This window comes from Cetorhinus maximus, chromosome X (genome assembly GCF_964194155.1).
Source record: "Cetorhinus maximus chromosome X, sCetMax3.hap1.1, whole genome shotgun sequence".
Lineage (NCBI taxonomy): Eukaryota > Metazoa > Chordata > Chondrichthyes > Lamniformes > Cetorhinidae > Cetorhinus > Cetorhinus maximus.
The window spans coordinates 3,902,244-3,926,864 of record NC_135917.1 but is presented as its reverse complement, the minus strand read 5'-3'; the positions used below and the strand labels follow the sequence as shown (position 1 = coordinate 3,926,864).

The window sequence follows — 24,621 nt, the reverse complement described above, 5'->3', positions numbered from 1 at the left end:
GGACGTCACTACCTAGGCCAGCAGTTATTCTCCATCGCTAATTACCCTAGAGAAGTTGGTGGTGAGCTGCCTTCTTAAAATGCTACAGTCCATGTGATGTAGGAACACCCACAGTGCTGTTAGGAAGGGAGTTCCAGGATTTTGACTCAGCGATGGTGAAGGAACGGCAATAAAGTTCCACGTCTGGATGATGTGCGACTTGGAAGTGGTGGCGTTCCCATCTATCTGCTGCCTTGCCCTTTCAGGTTGTAGAGGACCCGGGTTTGGAAGGAGCTATCAAAGGAAGAATCTGGTTTGGAGTAAACCATCCCCCATTGGTTTGCATGACATTGTGTTGCATCAAATCCAACAGGAAGCCATAGTTAACTCAACAAGTGCTATTGCATTCCATCAGTGGGTAAACACAGAACTTGTTCAATACTGAAGGTCTATGAAATAGGTCTCTGAAGAAGGGTCATACGGACTCGAAACGTTAACTTTGTTTCTCTCTCCACAGATGCTGTCAGGCCTGAGTTTTTCCAGCATTTTCTGTTTTTGTCTATGAAATATTGTTTAAACATTAAAACACAAATATTGTTATTCTTCAATTATTTGCTGAAGAATTAACTAGTGTATTGACTAAACATATATATTTACACTATCTGAGGCTTGTCAGCAGTTTACTACACAGTACAAACAGGAAAAGACATCCACTTCAGCTCTCACACAAATCTATTGGTGTCCATTTGATGGCACAGGAACACCAGATTTGGACACAAGAACAAGGTTTGACAAATGGATCTTACTGCTGTGTTTGCAAAACATTATTGTATCACCTAGTTAATATTTTGTGAGCAGGTATCCAAAGAAAACATTAAAATTAAAAGTTAACAACTGGTTTTCAACAAATTCATCAATACAACGCTCAGTTACAAAACCACTGCTTAGCCCTAGTTTTACATATTTTGAGCCTGTAGTTGGATCACACTAATTAGCTGCATTTTGTCATGTTACTGAATGGATTCAATAAAACAGCTCTCAAAACAATTATGTAATTCCCCATTGAAGTGTAGTATTCTCATTTTGTTACAAAATATTCTTGCTGCTTCAACCCAGGAGGGTAGGATAGACAACTTTCTTTTTCTTCTTAGGCAGTCCCTTGGGATTGAGGATGACTTGCTTCTGCTCTGATTCGATGGATTTATCAGCCATTTCAGAATTCAATGTGCAGTCTGCAGACTCTGCCCACAAGAGACAGGTGGTGCTCGAAGGGCTGGTAAATGGGTTGTTTGGAGGTTTGTGCGCTCCCTCCAACTCCTCAACTTCATCTCTGCATGTTCCCAATGAAGTCTCTCAGTGTGTTGGGTGCCTTCCCAAATGAACCTGCTCTATTTTGGTCGGTCACAAGCCAGGGTCTCCCATGAGTCAGCAGATAAATTTAACTTCTTCAGTGATGCATCTGGGAAGAGCACAAGCCAGGGGATCTCAAGAATGCTGTGATTGTGACTATATTCAAGAAGGGAGACAAGTCTGATTGCGGTGACTACAGGAGTCTCCCTGCTGTTTGCCACCGGGAAGATCATTGCAAGGGCCCTCCTGAACTGACACCTGCCAGTATAAGCACCAACAAGAACAGCACCAACCTCTGTACATGGCCTTTTTTGACTTCACAAAAGGCTTTGACTCTGTCAACCACAAAGGTTTATGGAGTATCCACCTCAAATATGGCTGCCCTCAGAAATCTGTCACCATCCTCCGCCTACTCCACAATGACATGCATGCTGTGATCCTCACCAACAGAGCCAGCACAAACCCTATCTCAGATTGAAAACTGGGGTCAAACAGGGCCATGTCAAGATAGGCTTAACTTCTTATGGTTGCTGTTAATATAGTTTCCTCTTGTTAATTCAATAAGTACTTCCTGCACTCCCCCACTTCAAAAAAGTGAAATATCTAGTAAACAATTTATCGTTGGAAGGTTTTTATTTGCACAAATTCAATTACAATGAAGTCAAGTAGACAGGATCACTCTTACGTTTGGCAGGCAAGATATACTGATATGGCATCTTAAATGGTAGTGCCACTTTACCTCGAATAGGAACACGTTTATTGTAACTCTGATAGGATAGACACTGAGCGGGATCGTACCAGATTTTCACAAAGTGTGGTAGAACGAGTCCGGTGGGCTGGCCTTATAATGATACGCTGATGTATTACAATGAAGTTTCTGACGTCAGATGGCAGAGAACGCGGCCCGCCATTGACAGGTTGAGCGGACACGTGGAGATGGACACGTTTACCACCACAAATTCCTTTTCCTGTGGCCAACTCAGAAAACATGTCCCTGATGGAGATTCAAACTTGATGCATGATTTTATAACTGGACTGTAATATAGAGGTACAAATAAGCACATACAGCGAGAGCAAACTTTTTAGTGGCACATGAATGGCCTTTGAACCCAAAGATGGTGCTACACTTCGAATCGTTCCAATACAAATACCATTTCACATCATGTAGGTGTTTTTTTGTACCTCTTACAGTTCTCTATAGCAAACACAACTCTGCAGGTGGCAGTTAGGCTGAGGGCTGATGAAAGCCCTCATGTATAGTAGGGCATATGACAGGAATAGGCATTTATGCAAGATTTTTTTTGCCAGTATGTACCTAAAGCCATGGTCTCACATAACACTGTTGTGATATCACTAGTTGAATAATTTTAGCTGGCAGCTTACTGGTCCAGTGATTTTAAATAACAAGCCCTACAATTTCACACCCTACAAAACCTGTACAGCATGCACAGTTCCTTAGAGCTAGGAACACTACACAATGTCAACCAAATATCAACTTCAGATGGGATCTTTTGCCAGTATTTAAGGAGACTGAACACAAAACAGACCTGGAAATTGATTCTGGCTGAGGTGAAGAAAACTCTATATAGATATTTACAGCAAAATAGTTTTCTTGGGAGTAGAGCAGGTGAAATTAAAACCTGTAAATTCATTTCAGACAGAATTCTTGCAATTATTTTCAATAATTGTGACCAGTACTTTTTGAGAGATGATCTTTTAATTTTTCAAAGCATGATTTCTTTGTAATTTGGGATTGGGTGCGGGGGACACTTGTAAAGTGTGAGATATCCAAATACACCTGGAGATCAGGCTCATCTCCATCGGGGAGCTTGGTTACTAATTCCATTTATGGTCAGGCAGTAAAAAGAGTCTGAAGCTGGAATGCAGTTTAAATTTCTTGAGCAATTAATGTGGACATTTTGACTGCAACTGGTCATATGCACGTCAGCAAGACACTTGATTTTAGCACAGATTTTTAGTCCTTTGGTTAACCCATTTATTGCGCATTGAGCCAAAATTTTCACAAGATAATGTCACAGCTGAAACTACCAAAGATATGAAACATTTAACTTTCCCCATATTGTCTTTCAAAAGGTGGATGTTGGGCATTTAACACACAGCTTGAAAGTTGACCATAGAGCACAACTCTAACTGGGGATCACAACTCTCAGCACATTTTCACATAAATTTACATTCTGATTTGTAGATTCCCAATCTGCTACTTGTGCTTCTGGTATTACTAAATGGGCCTCTTGATTAAATTCCAACCTTTCTTGACAATATTTAATTAAATTCAATCCATGTACAGAGGCCTGGAAATATAGATGAAATTCAACAGATATACAAACTAAACAATAAATGCCTGCACTTAACTAAGCAGATATGACTTGTATGCTTGCGAGGTGCATATCATAGGTATCTAAATACACACCAATTTAACTGAAGAGCACCCAATTATACCACAGAATGGCTACAAGGCATTCCCCAAGAAACACTATATGTGGATAGTGCCATGAATAAGAATCTTAAAAGAAGGGGGTTTGGGCAGTCCCAAACCAGCTTATAGTAAATCTGGGTTCATAGCACATAATAATTCACAAATTGAAATTCTCAAAGGACATAAGGACAACTGGCAAAGGAAAGTTCATACTGGTGCAAGTATGGGGTGCTCCCCTGAGGCTGGGATTAATGCACCTTCTTATATGAGAAAGGGAAAGCTTTAATCTGCAGCTGAGTTATGCTAAACCTGACCTGGAAATGCTCAATGCCAACAGTGAGGCAAAACAGGAATGTATCATTCTCCAGCTTTGGAACCCCTCATCTTGATGCTCAAAAAAATTCACAAAGTAGAGATATGAAAATATAGACATGGAGCAAAGTGCAACACATTCTTGTGGAATACCATTCTGCCTGTGATTAATCACGTGCTGCATGTCATTGCAGGGAGTTACAAATAAAGGTATAAAGCAGAAGCCAGAAGTTCGTTTATAGGAATAGAAGGGATATGACCAAGATAAATTATTGCCCCCCCCCCATCAGACCATACAGTTGAACATGGATAAATTGAAGTATTTTAAATCATGCAAAATGTCTTGTAAACACCCCTTACCTATTTTTTTATTCTTAGATGAAACAAATGCACCATCATCTGGCGTGACTAAGGAAAGGGAGGTAGAAGATTGTGATCCTGAAGGAGCTCGTGACCTGGACTTCGTTGTATTCCTTTGTTGATGTGTTCTAGTAGGATGAGAACTATGGAAATGATGACGAGGTTGGAATTTTGACTCTACTTTACACTTTTCCTCTTCTAATACAGATACTGAAAAATACCGGTTGAAGTGTCAGAATGAATATTGTAGGTAAAAACATACTACATTTACCATGCCAAATATTTTTAGTTCCAGGATAACATGAGGCGGTTAAGATTTTCAGTACCGTCTCAATATTACAGATATAAAAGTCATTGAAAATTCATAAAAAGGAAGACTTCATGATCTCAGCTAAAGATTACAGAAACCATCAGGACATTTAAAAATTAAACTAGCATGTCAAAGATTCACATGACAAATACATTTTTTTTTCAAGTAGCAGCCAAAATGGATTTTAGTCCAAAGGACCTGATCAAAATAATTAAAATCTGTACAATAGTGGTTCACTAATAAGTAAAAATATTTAGTCTGTAACATTCAATATATTACAACAAATTGGAAAATAGATGACTGGCAGTGAGTTACATGGTAATAATTCAATCAAGAGGTTAGGGAAAAAAAGCAAACTTCAGGTAGTTATAATTATTGGCAAGACTTCAAGACTGAATTAATGCTTTGAATTCACTGTCAACGTTAATTATTTTTAAATTGCATATGGCTAAACACACATTTTAAAAATAAATGTCCATTTTTGATTTATATACTATTCTGTGGTGAGAATATTAAGAGCTTTAAGTTAGTGTGACATTCATGTAAAATTAATGATAGAGAATTTGAAGACCAATGACATCACAAAGCCAGTACTAGAATATTAAGTTTTGTTTTGGCAGCAGATCATCAGGAAATAAGCTATACAACATGCACTAAATGTCACTACTGAGATGAAATTCACAAGTTACTTTGAGGTTCCATGATAGAATTTATTACCTGAATTGCTCCACTGCATTAGCCTTCTATCAATCAAACCCAACTGTAATTATACATTTAACACGCAGGAAAGCAGCTATTTTTTGTTAGTTCTATCAATTGTGATGTTCAGGTGGCTGGAGTATTGAAGGCAGAGTGTGTTATCATTAAAAAATATCAGTGTCATATGTAGTTCTCAGTTTACATAAAATGGAACACACAGACTCTCTAATTTGGCTTGAATTACAGATCAAAGTCATCCCACTCCCAAACACAAATGCAGATTTTTATAATTATTTGGGAAAGAACGTGCATATGATAAAACAAAGAAAATGGGTATTCAGAGGGTTAAATGTCATCAATTAGAGCTAAATTTAGAGACACTGACCCATTATACTGTTGATTTCAGGAGTCATCAATTCAGAATCTTCCAGCTCTTGGGCATCCACGGAAAGGGTATCCAACTGTTCACTGAGAGAATCTACCGACTCATCATTTACAGATCCATTGATGTGATAACTGTTTACTTCATCCTTCTCCCACGAAGCTGCAGACAGCTCACCATAATTGGCTACACTTTTGCTAGGCTGCACTTGTCCTGGCTCTGCTTTGACTTGCGCCTTTGGTTTAATCTTCTTCTTTTTGTTCTAGGTGTTGTTAAACAGACAGATGACTAAAAAATGTGTGCTTTAAATTTAAAATGCTGAAGATCTTTATTTTCCTTCAAAGTCATCACTACCTGTGGCAAGCAGGTGAACACCAGCTTTCATGAAAGCTTCTTTATGAGCATAGGTGCAGGAGCAGGCCATTCAGCCTATAGAGCCTGCTCTGTCATTCAACATGATCATGACTTAAAATACACTTCAATGCCTTTTTCTCACACTATCTCCATATTCCTTTATGTCATTGGTATTTAGAAATCTGTCAACTCTGCTTTAAACATACTCAATGACTGAGCTTCCACAGCCCTCTGGGATAGAGAATTCCAAAGATTCACAACCCTCTGAGTCAAAACATTTCTCCTCATCCCGGTCCTAAGTGGCTTCCACCTAATTTTGAAATTGTGTCCCCTAGTTCTAGACTCCCCAACCAGGGGAAGCATCTTACCTGCATCTACGCTGTCTATCCCTTTAAGTGTTTTGTAGGTTTCAATGAGATCTTCTCTCGTTCTTCAAAACTCGAGAGACCACAGGCCCAGTTTTCCCAAACTCTCTTCATAGGACAGAGTCCACCATCCCAGGAACAAGTCTGGTGAACCTTCATTGCACTCCCTCTATGGCAATAATATTCCTAAGGTGAGGGGACCAAAACTGCACACAGTACTCCAGGTGCTGTCTAACCAAGGTTCTATACAATCGAAGCAAAACTTCACTTTTCCTGTACTCAAATCCTCTTGCAATAAAGGCTAACATACCATTAGCTTTCTTAATTGCTTGCTGCACCTGCATGTTAGCTTTCAGTGACTTGACGAGGGAACCCAGGTCTACATTTTCTAATCACTTACCGTTTAAGAAATACCCTGCACATCTGTTCCTCCTACCAAAGCGGATAACCTCACATTTTTCCACATTATATTCCACCTGCCATGTTCTTGCCCACTCACTCATTCTGTCCAAATCCCCTTGAAGCCACTTTGCATCTTCCTCAGAACACACATTCCCACCTAGCTTTGTGTCATCCGCAAACTTGGAAACTTTCATTTGGTCCCCACATCCAAATATTGTGTGCAGCCGGGGCCCAAGCACTGATCCTTGAGGTACCCCACTAGTCACAGCCTGCCAACACGAGAATGATCTGTTTATTCCTACTCTCTGTTTTCTGCCTGTTAACCAATCCTTAATCCATGCCAGTTTATTACTTCCTATCCCATGTGCTTTAATTTTGCTAACCAAACTCCTGTGGGGGACTTTATCAAAAGCCTTCTGAAAATCGAAGTATACTACGTCCATCAACTCCCTTTTATCAATTCTGTTAGCAACATCCTCAAAAAACTCCAACAGGTTCGTCAAACATGATTTCCCATTCATAAATCCATGTTGACCGTGCCCAATCAGATCATTATTATCCAAGTGTCCATTTATCACATCCTTTAGAATAGATTCTAGCATTTTCCCTATTACTGATGTAAGGTTAACAGGTCTGTAGTTCCCTGTTTTCTCTCTCATTCTCTTCTTAAATAGTGGGGTGACATTTGCTACCCTCCAATCTGCAGAAACCATTCTAAAATCTATAGAATTTTGGAAGATGATCACTAATGGATCCACTATCTCCATAACTACCTTTTTCAATACTCTGGGATGTAGAATATCAGGTCCTGGGGACTTATCAACCCTCAGTCCCATTCATTTCTCCAATGCAACTTTCTTACTAATACTAATTTCCTTCAACTCCTCATTGCCCCTAGTCCCCTTGGATCTCTAGATTTCTTGTATCTTCCTCAGTGAAGACAGATAAAATAATCATAAAAGCAAACTACTGCGGATGCTGGAAATTTGAAACAAAAACAGAAAATACTGGAAAAACTCAGGAGGTCTAACAGCATCTGTGGAGAGAAAAAAAAGTTAACGTTTCGAGTCTGTATGACTCTTCTTCAGAGCTAAAGTGAAGTGATGAAATTTATACTGTTTAAGGGGGGTGGAGCAGGTGAAGCTGGATAGAGGGCCAGAAGAAGATAAAATAAACATTTAACTTCTCTGTCATTTCTCTATTCCCCATCATAAATTCCCCTGACTCTGCCTGTAATGGACCCACATTTGACTTAGCCAAATGTTTCCTTTTTATGTACCTATAAAAGCTTTTACAGTTAGTTTATGTTTTTCGTTAGTTTACATTCATATTCTATTCTCCTTCGTCAGTTTCTTGGTCCTCCTTTGCCTGTATTCTAAAATCCGCCCAATCCTCAGGTTTACTACTATTTCTGGCAACTTTATAGGCCCTTTCTTTTAATCTTATACAATCCTTAACTTCCTTAGTTATCCAGTCGACTAACGTTTTTTTGGGGTTTTTGTGCCTTGAAGGAATGTATAGTTGTGGTAAACTATGTAATAATTCTTTAAAGACTATCCATTGCTTATGTACCATCATACCTTTTAATGCATTTTACAATCCAACTCAGCCAATTTGCCCCTCAAACCTTCATAATTTCCTTACTTTAAAATTAACACCCTAGCTTCAGATTGAATTACCTCACTTCTAAACATAATGTAAAATTCTATTATATTATGGTTACATTTTTAAATAATTTTTTTCTCTACTCAATGAGAGCATCAAGTATTTCTTGGTTGTATAGGGGTCAGATGCAAGACAAGATCACTTTAAACAGCCCTCACTTACACACAGCTACACATACAGACATACACATCTCAAAACAGTTGCAAAATTTCACCTTGACTGCAACATTTCTATTATGTACATTACCATTCTGTACAGTTGTCAAATGACTGCCCAGTTTGGAGCAGGATTGTGCTGCAGACATATGCGGGGTGTTAACAGACCTTTCTGCAGAACATAAAGCTTTATTAGGACATCTAAACACTTCAACTAGATTTCTTCAGGTGAAAAAAAACCTTTGTCTCTGCTGGATATGAACCGAAGCTTCAAAGGTAAAAGGTTTTTATTAACTCTATTAGAGTTAAATGCTCAAACCAGTGGGGGATTTAATACTGAATAGAGCACTAACACACACATCTTGCTCAGCAGTTAATGCAGTGCAAGCGTTGCGATTTAGATTTGCAGTAAGACTTGACAAAAAAAGTAACTGACAGGCGAGTGGGTATAGCAACTGCCTATTGGTGAGAATTAAATTTCAAACCGGCAGTGTATTGTTGTACGACCATATTGTTTGTGGGATGTAGGTTTCTATCTGCTGTTTCTCATGTGACAGGGATTCAATTCCAACTAGGCTATTGTAAAAGAGATGTATCAGGTCAATACAACCATGGAGTGCCACATAGAAGCTGGCTAGAGAGGATTTGGAGCAAGTGGCTTGCCTGTCCATTAAAGGTTTACCAGAAAACAGGCGATGAAAGGCATCTCAAGGTGCCACATTCTGTAAAGAAACTGATTTGTTTTACACTTTATGCAATGTCAACTTTGAACAGTCATGTAATATACTTTATTCGTAAATTTTATACATAAAAAAGTATATTTATAAAAAGTATATTTTTGAAAAAAATAGGAAATGAAAAACAAAGGCAACTAAAGTCTATTTGTGAACAGCACCAGGGGGACTTGAACTGGGCATGAATGAGCATGAACTTAGTGATACAAGATGAAAAGCAAGTCCTTAGGGCGCAGGTGGGGGGTGGTGAAGCAAAGTGCTGTGGTGGATTAGCACACTGCCCTTTCACCTTTCAGGCCTGGGCTTGAATCTAGTCCACAAAAATAGAAATAAAGAGTCTTCGCTCTAGCTAGCTTAAAGGTCTTGTTTTCTCAAGCCCAAAGCACAAATTAAACTGGGATTTTTAAAAAATGGGTTAGCATATATTGGAAAATATACTAGCAGCTGGTAAATGAAATTTACACATATTCCAATTTAGACACACTGATCAGATGGTGTAACGTAGTTTGGGTAATATTTATGTATATTGACCTAAGTTGGCTTTAGACACACAAGTGTAAAATCTTAGGTGTGGATGAATTACTTGTCACAAACTCTCTATAGGAGACTGGTTAACATCAACCAGACACTGCCCATTAATGGAATGGAATGCACATTCCTAACATTCTTAACAATTAAAAGATTCAAATCAGTTCTCCAGGTCACATTCCATATTCATTACAAGGCCAGAATTTGTTGCCCATCCCGACCTACTCGCACCACCTTTTCGAATCACTGCAGTCCAAATATTGGCGAATGCTGTTCAGGAGAGAGTTCCAGGATTTTGACTGAGCAACAATGAAGGAACAGCAACATATACTTAGGACGGTGTGTGACTTGGAGGGGAACGTAGCCCGGGCAATGGAGAAAGTGAACGTTTAAGGAGGTGGATGGAGAGTTGATCAAGCGGGCTGCTTTACCTTGGATGGTGTTGAACTTCTTGAGTATTGTTGGAGCTGCACTCATTTAGCCAAATGGAAAGTATTCTATCACACTCCTGACCTATGCCTTGTAGATGGTGGGCAGTTTTTGGGGAATCAGGAGGCGAGTTACCTAGCCTCTGACCTGCCCTTGAAGCCATATTTATATGGCTGGTCCAGTTCAGTTTTGGGTCAACGCTGGCTCCCATGATGTTGATGGTGGGGGATTTGACATTGGCAATGCCACCAAATGCCATAGGGAGATGGTCAGATTCTCTCTTGTTGGAGATGGGTATTGCCTAGCACTTGCATGGCATGAATGTTACTTGCCGCTTGTCAGCCCAAGTGTCCAGGTCTTGCTGCATGCAGGCATAGACTGCTTCTGAGGAATTGCAAAAGGAACTGAACACTGTGCAATCATCAGCGAACATCCCCATGCTGACTTTATGATGGAGGGAAGGTCACTGATGAAGCACCTGAAGTTAGTTGGTCCATGGATACTGCTCTGAAGAACTCCTGCAACAAGGTCCTGGGGGCTGAGATGACGAGCCTCAACAATCACACCCATTTTCCTTTGGTTTAGGTATGAATCCAAACAGCAGAGAGTTTCCCCCTGACCCCCATTGACTCCAGTTATGCTAGGGCTCCTTGATGCCACACTCAGTCAAATGCTGCCTTGATCTCAAGGGCAGTCACTCTCACCTCACTTCTGGAATTTAGCTCTTTCATCCAATTTTGGTCCAAGGCTATAATGAGGTCTGGAACTGAGCCTGGCAGAACCCAAACTGATCGCCAGTGAGGAGGTTGTTGCTGAGTGCCACTTGATAGCATCGTCAAGAATGCCCTCCATCACTTTGCTGATGAGGTGTCAGCTGTGGCTCAGTTCATAGCACCCTCGCCTTTGAATCAGAGGGCTGTGGGTTCATGTCCCACTCCCGGAAACCAAGAACTGTGATTGTACTCAAAAGAGTTGCAATCTGTGACTGTTGATAACTCGAAAAGAGTATCACTTTGCTGATGATCATGAGTAGACTGATGGAGCAGTAATTAGCCAGATTGGATTTGCCCTGCTTGTTGTGGACAGGACATCCCTGGGCAGTTTTCCATTTTTTTGGGTAGATTCTAGTGTGGCAGCTCAACTGAAACACTTGGCAGGAGCACGGTTTCTTCTGGAGCACAGGTCTTCAGTACTACAGCTGGGATGTTGTCAGTGCCCATAGCCTTTGCAGTGTCCAGTGCCTTCAGCTGTTTCTTGATATCATGTGGAGTGAATCAAATTGGCTAGACTTGCATCTGTGATGCTAGGGACCTCAGGAGGAGATAGAGATGGATCATCCACTCAGTACTTCTGAAGGCGGTCGCAAATGTTCCAGCCCTGTCTTTTGCGCTCACAGACTGGGCTCCGCCATCATTGAGATGGGACATGGCAGGACCTCAAAGCTTTGTTCTGACCCATTGGCTGTGTGATCGCTTTGCTCTCTCTATCACATGCTGCTACTACTGTTCAGCATGCCATGTAGTCCTGATATAGCTTCATCAGGTTGGCATCTCATTGTTAGGTATGCCTCACGCTACTAATGGCATGCTCTCCTACACTCCTCATTGAACCAGGTTTGCCTGGGGATTGGTAGAATGAGGAGTACGCTGGGCCATGAGGTTACAAACTGTGGTGGAATACAATTCTGCTGCTGATGGCCCAACAGCGTCTCATGGATGCTCAAGTTTTGAGCTGCTAAATCTGTTCTGAATCTACTCATTTTGCACAGTAACTACAATGGAGGATGTCCTCAGTATGAAGATGGGACTTTGCTTCCACAAGGATTGTGCACTGGTCTCTCCTAACAATACTATCCTCAGTCCTGAAGTGTTGGTGATATCACTGGCCCAGACAACTCAACACAATGGAAGTGAAAAGTTATTTTCTTCCACCGAAAGGTAAAAGATCTTTTCAACCACTTTACTTTAATGCACCATCTAATTGTTTCAACCACTGCTTACAAGTTTTTCAATTAGGAAGTCTAAAGGTGGTTGTAAATTGTTGGGAGATAGGTAGGAGACTGAGTGGGAATAAAAGGAATGCACTCTGATTTGAGTTTTGTGACAACCGGGTTGAGGTGCAGAGCAGTGATGACTTAACTGAATGGCAGAATAGGCTCAAGGAGCTTAAGGGACTCCTATTCCTATGTCGTTATGATCCTTACCTTCTTCTTTCCTGTTACACTCCATTCCTTCAGAACTTCTGCGGCATAACCTTCATTAAATTTTTAAAAATGGAGAAAAATTGCAAGAATTATTCAAAAAGCAGACAAAACGTTATGGAGCTAAGCACACAGACTTGCCAATGTCACTAAAACTAACCTGTTTTGCAAACATTGTGTCAGCAGGAATGTGTTTCAGTTAATGTCTTTCTGGCACAACAGAAATTCATGTCATTATGCTTTGAAGTGTTCTGTGTTAGTGATAACCATTGAGCATTTGGTATTGTGTAAACATGTCAAATTTGGTAAAAATCCAAAAAGGAATTTTAAAGTTGAGTTGACAATCCACTTTTGACAGGGGGCAGACATTTGCAACAGACCAGAGAGTCTATAAGATTTGTAATTGAAGGAATATATGAGGAGGATTTACATTTTTCATAAGCAGGCTTTTCTACAAAATGTAAAAGTTACACAAAGTATTTTACTTAACGAAAACAATGTAATAATCACAGAGAGCATCAGAAAGATAGTAATGTTTCTTCAAAGGTGAAATGTTATTTTTTTCATTAAAGTAGATTAATCTGTAACTAAAATCACTAATTTGCTGGAATAACATCGTTTAAGGAAGGTTGGGGAACTGAGAATGAAGTGAGTTGAGTACTGGTCTTTCACAGTGGGCACTTGGATTCAAATCCAGTTCAAACTGATTGGATGAATGTCTCCTCTGTCTGTTAGCTACAAGGGTCCTATCTACGTTTGGGCAGTCTCAATCTAATTTTTATTAGGCATGGGCCTACAGCACAAAACTATCCCTATTTTAGCACTGTTTGGCAATAACAATCTGATAGGGCTAAGGATGACTAGTGTAGGAAATGGAAGTAATGCCACAATAGTTGACAAGACTGAAAAATTATACTATAAAGATAGGAAAAGAAAGTGTATGTCTAAAAGATCTACACAATATTTAGAACACATAGCACCTTTAATCAGTTATATCCACTTAAGATAAAAGGGTAATGCAGTTTAATTAAGATGGCAAATCTTGAGTCTGAACCTCGAAGAGTCAGGCAGTCAGTGTTGGTCTCTACTGTCTTCTTTAGGCTAGGAAAGATTAATTTTAAAAAAGACTGTTTTCTTTAAAGGAAAGATCGTTGCTCCCTTGAAATATGGTATTCTTGCATCTGTCCTGATGAGTGCAAGACGAAAAGCTTCAACAGCATGTCTCTTTTTACAGCAACACTAAAGATTAGCTTCTAAGAGCATTGTATAAATTTCAGTTTGGAAATATAGTTATGATCCACATTCAACATTTTGATGTCTCTTCCTGGGTCTTTTTCAAGCCTGGCAAGGATTTTTTTTGGAATTGGACTGCAGAAATGAAAAGAAAGCAAAGCATACAAGAATTCCTCTTCACAAATCAGTTTGGGAGTCCACCAGGAAATATTCTGGTGAGTGGAATCCTGAAATAGCACAAGGGTAAATGGGAGTTAATCCATACTGTACAGAGGATTGGCTGAACTCTTGCAATGACTAACACCCCTGTGAAATACTGAACCCAATATCTACTGGGGAAACCTACTGGGGAACTTTAGTTTTTAAAGCAACTGGAACTTGAACTTTGAAATTTTAGTGCCAGATTACACGATAGGGTGGAGCAAATAAGCAGCTATACTCAGCAGAGGCCTGGAATTGTCTGCTGATGAAGAACACATATCAAGTACCCTTCAGTTTGGGTGTAGTCAAAGTTTAAGAACAGCATGCAATGGGACAAAGTCCATTTTAGTTTGATGTATCAATCATTTGACATCACAAAGATATAGGTAAAAGGATGACTACTATTCAAAATGCAATTGGTACTGTATTGATATAGCTCGAGTCTTTACTTGTTTTAGCCATGGCTGTGTTTTTATTTCAGATGTTATTTTCCAGTATGAGGAGAAAACAAAGAAAATTATAAACAAAGCACTAAAAGCACTGCAGCAATTGAAACTTATAAAGCAATTCCTTTGACTGCATTACGAGGTACATTTTATGTATTGCACAAATATCAAAGTCATGCTAAAAGTTCAGCTCAAAATAGCTTCTAACTGTAGCATCACCTGTCCAGATTTACTGAATCATTGCAAATGTGTTCCTTAAAGAATAAGGCTAACCATACTGCTCATAACTTGAACTTGCATTGTTGATTTACAGAGCATGGGTATGCTCCTGACCTCTGTACCTTTAACTTCAATGGCCATTATTTGTAAATTGCTGCTGCACATGTTTGGAAGCAAGTTGGATTTAGCTATATATAGTCTTAGAATTAGAAAAATGTAATAAAGCGAAGCAAAAGGTCTTACCTTCCATAAAAGCTTGTACTGCTTTGTCTACACAGTTGTCATAATGTTGTAACACCAGAATTATCTCATTATTACTCCTGTTAGGAACTATTGCACGGACAGCGCTAATCTGAGAAAAAAAGTACAAATATTACAGGTAATATCAAAAGATGATCCAAAACACAATTACACATTGCATGGTACAACTCGAAGACTTGAAATGGAGAAAAGCTACACTGTGTTAACAACTTCGATTGAATTGCAACTATATCCCTGAACTCTGTAGTTAGAAATTTATGCAAAGTGTACTAGGCTCTTATTCTTATATGGATACTGGAAACAAGGCCAGAACACATTGGAATGAAATTCATCTCAGCAGCACTTTTGCGCAAAACTCCATCTGATTTTCTTTTTTATTCAGTTTTGCGTTGCTGTCCAAGTTGAATTTCATCCTCATTAATTCTGAGCTCCAGACTACAAGTGTGGTAATGAAAACACAATCGCCTAACTCTACTCCTATTGCTTTATCCAAAAGCAGACAGATCAGTTCAAATTTCTAATAATTGGTTTGCAGTGTACTAAAGATGAACTTTTGGTTAAATTTACAAGTAAATGAAAATAGTTAATGAGAAAATATGCTTCAAAAGTCATATTAAATCTAATGGTTGAGTTAATGCAGAGTCCTAACCTCACTAGGTGGTCTAGAAATCTCTGAATAATGGAGGGTGTGGGAGCAAGGATGTAAAATATTGTAATCACCACTGAACAAAAAGTTAGTTTATAGCAATTTATGTCCTTAGTTCCCGAAAGAGTATTACACTTTCTGGTGTTAAAAAGTGGTTTTGTTCCATGGGGATGTGGTGAGTGCATCAAGAATTCTCACAATGCGGTATGCTAATCTGTTACAAGTTCAGAATCATGGTGAGAAATCTGTACTTTGAACAATGAAGGATATTTTCTGTCACGAGCACTTAAAAAAGTGCTGATAGGGATTATGTGAATAGGTGCAAGAATGCAATCATGCTTTGCTGAGTTCAATGTACAAATTAGTTTTAAAATTACAAGTGAAAAGTAGAAGGAAATCAACATTCGGAGAGCAAAAAGGGGTTGAAATAAAACAATCCTTTTTTGAAAATTGTGCATGATGACATATGAAAGAAAGGCTGCTCTGAACTTGTTTAATTCAAACACTAAATTACAAAATTCATCAATCTGGTTGGGTGTATGTACAGAGTTCATCATGCCCCTTTGTGAAAGGTCCCCTTTTGAACTTGATGCTTTATTTATATAGAAAGACAAGGATCTCAGATGCCTTTTTAAAATAAAAACAGCATGATCAACTTGTCTTGCCACCTTCAAAGATTTATGTAGGTGAAACCTTGGAGGTCTCTGTTCCTGAACCCCCTTTAAAATTGTACCATTTAGTTTATATTGACTCTTCTCATTCCCTTCCTTCCAAGATGCATGAGTAAATCTTAATTCATTTTCAGAATGGTGAGAAAATGGTATCAATTCCCCAGTTTCTGCAGTAGGAATGCATTAAAGCAGGCAGCAAATCACCTTTGATTTCCATTCAAAATAACCTTAATCTTTTTATAAGGAAGGGAAATTGGCTTCTAAATTCATTAGAGAGATTTCAGGAGGGGTTTTCACTAGCTGTACCTGCTTCTAAAAGTAAAACAAAAGGTTTCAACAGATTGTCCATGCTTATTTCAACCCATTTAATATATGTTTTTGTTCCACCTGAGGAATGCTGGTGAAATTTCTGGAAAACAAGGAACTGGACGAGTTAATGAGTGTGATGACGTGAGGGAGCAGAACCAATGTCAGTAGCCACATGCACTGCTTAAATATTCAAGAAATAACATGATTGAGAAAAAGTCACTTCTTTAAGAATTGCTGCCTAAAGCAGAAATGATTAGCATAATATGTAAGTATTGGGAAGTACTTTCGAATATTCTGAGGATGTGATAGGACATTATATACTTGCAAGCTCTTAAACTTTGCAACACCAGTCCAAATACTAGTTACAGTAATTAAAGGCATTTGGGCAATTTTTCTTCTGCATGTTAAAGGAAAAAGTGACAGTGCACATTGCAACTCCTATTCTAGGATCAAGTATATAAAGTTAGACAGTCAGACGACTTCATGCTATGGCATTAGGTTGTATTGTTAGGTTTGCACACAGCAAAGTTCCACAAAACCTAACTGCTATTAATTTCCAACTGATGTACAAATGTTCCCATCTATAGGGGAAAAGTACAAGCATTCATCCACATTTAGTCTTCTTGAGATAGCCAGATGCAAGCTACTACAAAACTTTTGAAATGAGTACTGCATTCAACCACCACATGACAGACATTTCCTTCTGTGCAACATTGGTTCACCTCAATTGTCTGAGCCACACATATCAATGGACTGGACCCAGGTCGATGTGATCCTTAGCTGGCAAGTTGAAAACAACAAACATCCACTGTAAAAGGCTCTCCAGACTACTGCATCCTTAAAAATATTGCACAAATTTATAACCAAAGAAATTCAGTACAACATAAACAAGAAAGCTACAAAGGTTTAAAAATCAGTTGCTATGATAGCATAGGACCATGGAATTATTTTCAACGAAAGAGATCAGGAAATCGGTTTACAACGATGGGCAGATTTCCCAATCATAGTCTAATTAAAAATCTAATTTCATCAACCACCATTTTCTGACAATGCAATGGGAATTCTAAAATCACTGAACAAAAGAGTACATTTTCTTGTCATTGGCTTGTTTACTAAATATGGGAAGTTAAATATACAAAATACCTTTTCCTTTATGTTGTCATTGGATCCTCCCTGGGCCATCACTGCTTTGAATCGAGTGTCAAACATGACTCCAGTGGTATCTGTTTAGAGAAGACTTATAAAATTATAATTTTCTACTATCTATTTCATTTATATACGCTCTCACTGGTATTCTAACATTTCAATTGACAGTTTAAACAGTGAGAGAAGCTGTCACAATCACAAGTAAACCACATTTTAATTGATTGTTCTGGATTCAATCAAGTTTAAATGTAATTATTTTCTTTCAAATCTAATACTTTTAATACAAGATGGTGTGAAGGGATTGTAACACAGATGACTCTATCTTTAAAATCTTCTTGATAAGAGCACTCCAAGAAAGTTATTCATTGAACTACAGAAAGCTTCCAGAAGTAAATGGAGGATTTTGAAACATACTTCACCTTAAAAATGATTCCAATGCAATGAGAACTCCAGCACCTGTGCAGCATTGGAGGAGCAAGTGAATCAACTGTTGAGTTTGGCAAAAGGGGCAGCTTCTTGAGTTCCTTTTGGTACCCTTGTTTGAGCCTCATGAACTCTGGCGTGAAGGCCTTTCATTATTGGGCAGATCACTGTTTACAGGACTGACCCCACATTAGCAGTCATGCCTGGATAGCTTTCAAGTACTACTGGTACTTCTCAAAAGCTTTGACATCTAGTCAAGCTGTTTTCTACATACATTCTCCCCAGCAAATTATTCCTAGTTGTGACTGAAGTTCCATTAAAATGGAGAATGCAACTCATCACAGTGAATGCCCATTAAGAGGTCCTTTACTATTTGGCTACTTACAGAGAAGTTTTATTGTAAACTTTAGATTAAATAAAAAAGGGCCACATTTCAGCCAAGAGAATCTTGAAAACAATTGAGAACAGTGTCTTACAACCTTATCACCCAAGAAACAAGTTGCCACATGGAAAAATGTATCTAGTTCATAAATTAAAAATTCAACACTCATATGACTTGAGTTTTTGATTGGTGCTATTCATGTGTTTCTTTTAATGTGGCCAACAACACACTTTCAGCTTTGCAGAAGAGCCAACATACAAGTGCCTCTGATAGAATAAGCATTATAACATGCATATCTTAATGTAAAATCTAAATGTACAGCTTTAAATTTGAATAGAACACATTGTATAGTAATCCTCAGTATAACAGAGAACGCAAGGTCATGATCTTTGAACATAATAATCCTACAGCCCATACTAGAAAATCAAGTTACAGCACAGACATTGGACAAGTACATAGGAAAAGTTACTTGCAGTGATGCAAAGTACAGGGCACACCAGTTAATGTGAACACTTTGCTAAAGAAATTTTTTTTTAAACATTATTAATCATTACCCAGAGCAATGGGATAGTTGGGAGTGTAGTCGTTTAGCTTGGAGCGGCCAATTTATTTTTCTCTATGCAGTTATCTCCCCCTTTTAGGCATTTGTATACCTCACACTACCATACCAAATTCTTAAAAGCTGCCGTAGGCAAGGAGGGGAAGGGAGGAAGTGAGTGGTCGGAGTGCCAGGGACCACCATCTGCCTGGAAGCTACCTCTTCCGAGGCTGAATGGAATCCTGTTTGAGACACAAATTCCACCGTTTTCTCCTCAAGATTACAGTTGCTTCTATCCATAAGAATACCTGAACGAGGTGAAAATAGAAGAACCCCACCAACATAATAGGTCTCGCTTTATAGGAGATTGTGCAGCATTATATGGCTTAGAAGAAACCCAATTATATTGCTTTCATTAATTACTGTAAGGCTTTGGACCCAGTGCCATGCCTCTTGTGGTCCTCAGGAGTACAGGTTAAATTTTGGATTTTACCTGGGGTGTGTAAGCCAGTTCCAAGATCCATTGATGACAAGATAGAAGACTTACTGAACCTATCATCTCAAAACAGTGAGGCAAGTCTGTCCACTGACACCCATCCTATTCAATTTCTATATCAATGATGCAGTGGATGGTATCAGAAGGAATGGGCTCAGAGTATCTGTTCCAGGCACTTGATAGTAATTCAATGGTTCTTTTTGCAGATCTCTGCTCATTCACATGACATTTTTCTGTTATCTTAATGGATACGGTAACCCATTTATCATCAACAGATAAACACCTGTGGATAAATAGTCAACAGAAGGATGTCATATGAACATGGTAACCATTGATCTACCAATATTAACAGGGATGTTTATGATTCAATCTTCAAAAAATGCATTCATAAATTGAATGCAGCACACAGTGAGGCTGGAGAGAGGGAGAAAGGGAGGGAGGGAGGGGGAGAGAGAGAGAGAGAGAGGAGGAGAGAGAGAGAGAGACGGACGAGGAGCGGGCAGAGCGGGACGAGAGAAGTTGGTGGAAGCTCCATATTATGTCGACCTTCCTGCATCATGTTTTGGCTCCTACTTGAGTTGCTTTAGAATTTATCCACAACAAAATGGTTCTGAAGTTTATAACTTGTGACATCACACGTGAATATAAATCTGAAGCATTAAGTGTAGTTGGGTGAGATGAGACTCCTTACTCAAGAATATGTGAAGAGGTTGGTGAGGGCATGCTTTATGTATTTAGTAGCTCCATAAATATACAACATGTACCAAACCAGTGGCCCATGTAATCCAGATATTCAGAACCAAGAAAAATGAAGACATAAATCAAGAGTCACAGACCAGTAATGCGAAAAATACTCAAATGACGTTTTACAAGATGCTATTAATTTTCATCTGAAGTGCACTGTAGCCCAAAGTATGGTTTCGGAAACGAGCCTATCGAAATAATTTGAGAATGTAACCTAAGTTAGGAGGCACAGAATTCTCAGTGGACACATACATTTGGATTTTCGGAAAATATCTGCATTGATTTTAAATATAAATGTACATGGAATGAATAATAGAATAACTGTAATCAAAACTAGCTTTAGCAATAGCAAACAGATGAGGGACAGGAAAAAACCTGTTCATCTTTAAGAGTATTAGGTGCAGAAATGTATGAAATGTTTTCTGAAAATCCATGTGTACTCTAAGGAACACCTCATCTCTTCATTCACTGTTACCTGGTCAGACAACTAAGTAAGGGAAGAGCATCATCACTGAAAAGGATCCACAATAAAATAGATTTCGATGTAGAAACAAAAAAATTAATGCATACTACTAAAGGCATATGCTCGTTGAGTTGATGCCACTTGGAAGTGGACTAGCAAATTTGGGTATTGGGTGAAATGCAAAATATGGAAAAGCAAAAAGGTTTGGTTATGATGATCAATCATTCACTGAAAGTGTCCAGAGAATGTGTGGCCATTCAAGGGTAAGTGTACTATGGATGCACCTCAAAGACGTTTTGTTTGCAAAAAACAGGGTATTTTAACCTTGTGACTCATTAGTACAGCTACAGTTGGAATATTGCGTATAATGTTTCTATCTGCAAGTGCAACTGCTTTCATGGGTTAAGGGTGTAGCTTCCAGAGAATTCAGTTCAGGGCTCAGCCCCAAGTTATGAAGATTTATTATTAAAATTGGGTATTGCACGTATTGAAAAAGAAAACAAGGAGAGCAGCTTTTAGTGCAGAAATTTCTCCTCATTGCAGTTCCAAATGGCTGACCCCTTATTCTGAGACTGTGACCCCGTGTTCTAGATTCCCCAGCCAGAGGCAACATTTCCTCAGCATTTACCCCGTCAAGCCCCTTAACAATTTTATATGTTTCAGTTATCAATATCCTGAAAATATTGCCAATTAATACTATATTAATCAATTCCTTCAATAAGATGCCAGACAAATATTTGATTATAAAATAGACTGAGCATTACTGGATTATGTACAAATACAGAAAATCTGAACTATATGAAACACTGTGGCATATTTTTTTTATTGGGATCAGATTCACGTCCTCTAGAGAGTATAAATGTGAATGCAAATGTTCAGGGTTGAATAACATTGGACACACATGCAAGTTTTTCCATTCTACTTGTTAGATATATGTAACCCTAAAGGCACATTTCTCTTCTTGAAAGCATTATCTGACTATCTTGTCTCTTCAGGAAATCACTTAGGAAGAGTTCACCATTGAACGTAATATCTACATAGTCCAGTGGAAGGATAACTTTCTTCACTCCACATCCACACACTATTGTAAAGTAATGTATTATGCACTGTATCCACATTCCTTAGTACTAGTTAAAATGCTCTATAAAGTTACAGTGGAGCTGCGAGATGGCTAAACAACAGGGGCAGACCTTGCACCCAATTAAAAACTCTCAACTGTCAACTCAACTGGAGGTCAAGTAGTAGCTAAAAGATGGGAATGGAAAAATGATGAACCCCAGAAAAGGTGGAAAATTTTGGAATAAATGAACGCCAAGACAATCATGCCCATATATCGCATAGAGCAACAACTCTGGAATCTCCATCTTCAAATCCCCCTGCAGCCTCCCTCTATTCTAACTTTGCAAAATTCCCAACCCTCACGCCTGCACCCCCAATTTGGTATGCACCCTCCATTCTTCTGAGCGGAATGGAAAAATCCCCAGGAACTCAACTGAGATGATCCCGCATGCATATAGTAGAAATGCACGATTGTGCTGATGTTAGTACTGGACAAGTCAGATCCCAGAATGGAACCTGGCTTGATAGACCATATTTTTAAAAAAAAATTGTGGAGGGTACTTACTGAAACAGATTCACAGGAGTGTGCTGTTGACTTTTTAAACAAAAGGATAAAACATTTATTAAACAAGAAACATGAACTATATTACACTGGACAACAAAAAAGGTTGGAAAGATTTCAACAAAGACACTAAGAAAATTATTCAAACTCACGTTATCACTTTTATCTTAGCAATATCCTTATAGACCCAACACTCCAGTAAAGTACCACCACTATTTCCAAACCAAGGCTGGAGCTGGTTCAGTTGCAAAGAGGTTTCTTTTCCAGTAGACTTCTGAACATTCACTCGATGTCCTTCCACAATTGGTATCTACCTTGAGATATCCCGAAAACTCACTCTAAATTCACTATTACTTTAACTTTAGAGCAATACATTTGCATTCCTTAACAGCCTGGCATTATTTCCAGCTGGAGAGAGTCTTAGACCTTTACTGTCTTCACTGTGGTATATACATACCAAATGAAACTAAAAACTGCTTTTCTTGTCTCTCCCTGTATCTCTGTGGGTCTCTCTCTGATCCCCTGTTGCTAGACAACAACAGTTTTTTCCAATTTTTTTTTGTTTTAACTTCCCTAAATGACTAACCCCTTGGTAACCCATCTCCTCACTTTAAGGCCTGAATCTTCTGGTCAGCATGCGGGGGTGGGCCCTGCTCGCCGACACGTAAAATGACGCGCGGTGACGTCCAGAGGGATTCCCCAGCTCATCTTTGGGGTGCCCTCCAAATCTGACGCTGGGAAGCTTGGAGGTTACGGCCCATTATTTGCATAGAATGCAGGGCATCAGCTTTGTAACAGAGTGTCAGGAGACAGAACTCTCCAAATTACTGCATTTCTAAAAATCACTACGGTCAAATTCGAAAGACATCAGTCCTTGCTGTAGCCAGAGGCCACTCTTAACATTTATAACACCCAATGTTTATACAATAAAAACGTGTGCTGCATCTTATATTTGGTAAATTATAGGGGAAGACTGCAGAAACTTGGGTTTTACCGTCTGAAAGCAGGCAGCTAATCTTAGAGCTACACAAGATTGTTAAGGAAATAAAAATAAACTTCAAGTTAAACCGTAAGATAAGGTAACATAGATTCAAGCTAGTGAAAACGTAAATTTAGAATTGATCTCAAGAAATTACTATTCACACAAAGGGTAACAGATGCATGGAACAGGCTTCCAGGAAAAGTAGCTAAGCCAAAAGCTCTGGAATCTCTTTTGGAAAAAATGTTGAAATGAGAGGGACTTTAGGAACTTTCTGGGTGGTTGAACAAAGATAGGGCAAATGACCTTAGTACCAATGAAACAAAATCATCTTTATTCTGTTACGCTGAACAATGTCATGGAGATGAACCCTCATATTTCTCTAGACAGGTCTGCACATTGAGTTAACAGAATACAGACAGAAAAGGGACAATCAAAGGATGCAATGAGGATTACAAGTTATTGAATACACACAGCCTTCTGCCAAGTTTAGAGCAAAAAGAATCCTCTGCCAGTAGAAATATTTAATGGGAGGAGCATGGTGCAAATGTCAAAAATAAAAAAAAGATACTTTTGTTTTTCTACCTTCTACCAAGGTAAAATACAAAATGATTAAATTCAAAAGTCTCCTTTGTTACCAAAAACTGCACATTCAAACTTATTTTTTCTAAAGAAACAGTTGCCTGCTTTTCTGGTAGCTCTAGAGCAAGCCATTCTGAACAGCACTATGGAATTTTTATATGGTAACTCTCTGCATTTTGTAAGTGTTTCAGAACAGACTCTGGGTGTATTCCAAATTTCACATTATAGTGTGCACTTTAGTTCCTGTTTGGCCCGCCTCAAATACTTGTACTTAAGACTGTTGTCACATTTCCAACAAGGATATTGCATCCCTTGCGTCAAAGGAAAGGCATTGTATGGGCTCATCATTCTGGCCACAAATGTTTGGTTATTCACTGCTGTGTGCTTTAGAATCTGGATCTTTCCTTTGAACAAACTACAAACACAAGCCTACTAGCAATTGAATTACACATTATTGTGCATTTTCCACAACTTCCATAGCTCTGTAAGTTTGAAAAAAGGCTTGTGCAAAAACAAACCAACCCAATCTGATCCAAAGATAAAAATCCAAATGGCATTTCCAGTCACCATTACATACCAGAGAGTGGTGAATCTATGGAA

The 24,621-nt window shown here is 38.8% G+C and overlaps 1 protein-coding gene across 2 annotated transcripts in view; it reads right to left on the bottom strand.

Moving 5' to 3' along the window:
• The window catches only part of spats2 (spermatogenesis associated serine rich 2), a 111,160-nt gene that overhangs the window by 47,087 nt on the left and 39,452 nt on the right, over positions 1–24,621 (bottom strand). For both annotated transcript variants that reach the window (XM_078534570.1, XM_078534571.1), the window contains exons 3-7: positions 17,791–17,870; positions 15,004–15,112; positions 12,665–12,714; positions 5,833–6,091; positions 4,439–4,648 (exon numbers count right to left, since the gene is read on the bottom strand). In XM_078534570.1, coding sequence (XP_078390696.1) covers positions 4,439–4,648; positions 5,833–6,091; positions 12,665–12,714; positions 15,004–15,112; positions 17,791–17,870 — 708 coding nt within the window. The remainder of the gene's footprint in view (positions 1–4,438; positions 4,649–5,832; positions 6,092–12,664; positions 12,715–15,003; positions 15,113–17,790; positions 17,871–24,621) is intronic.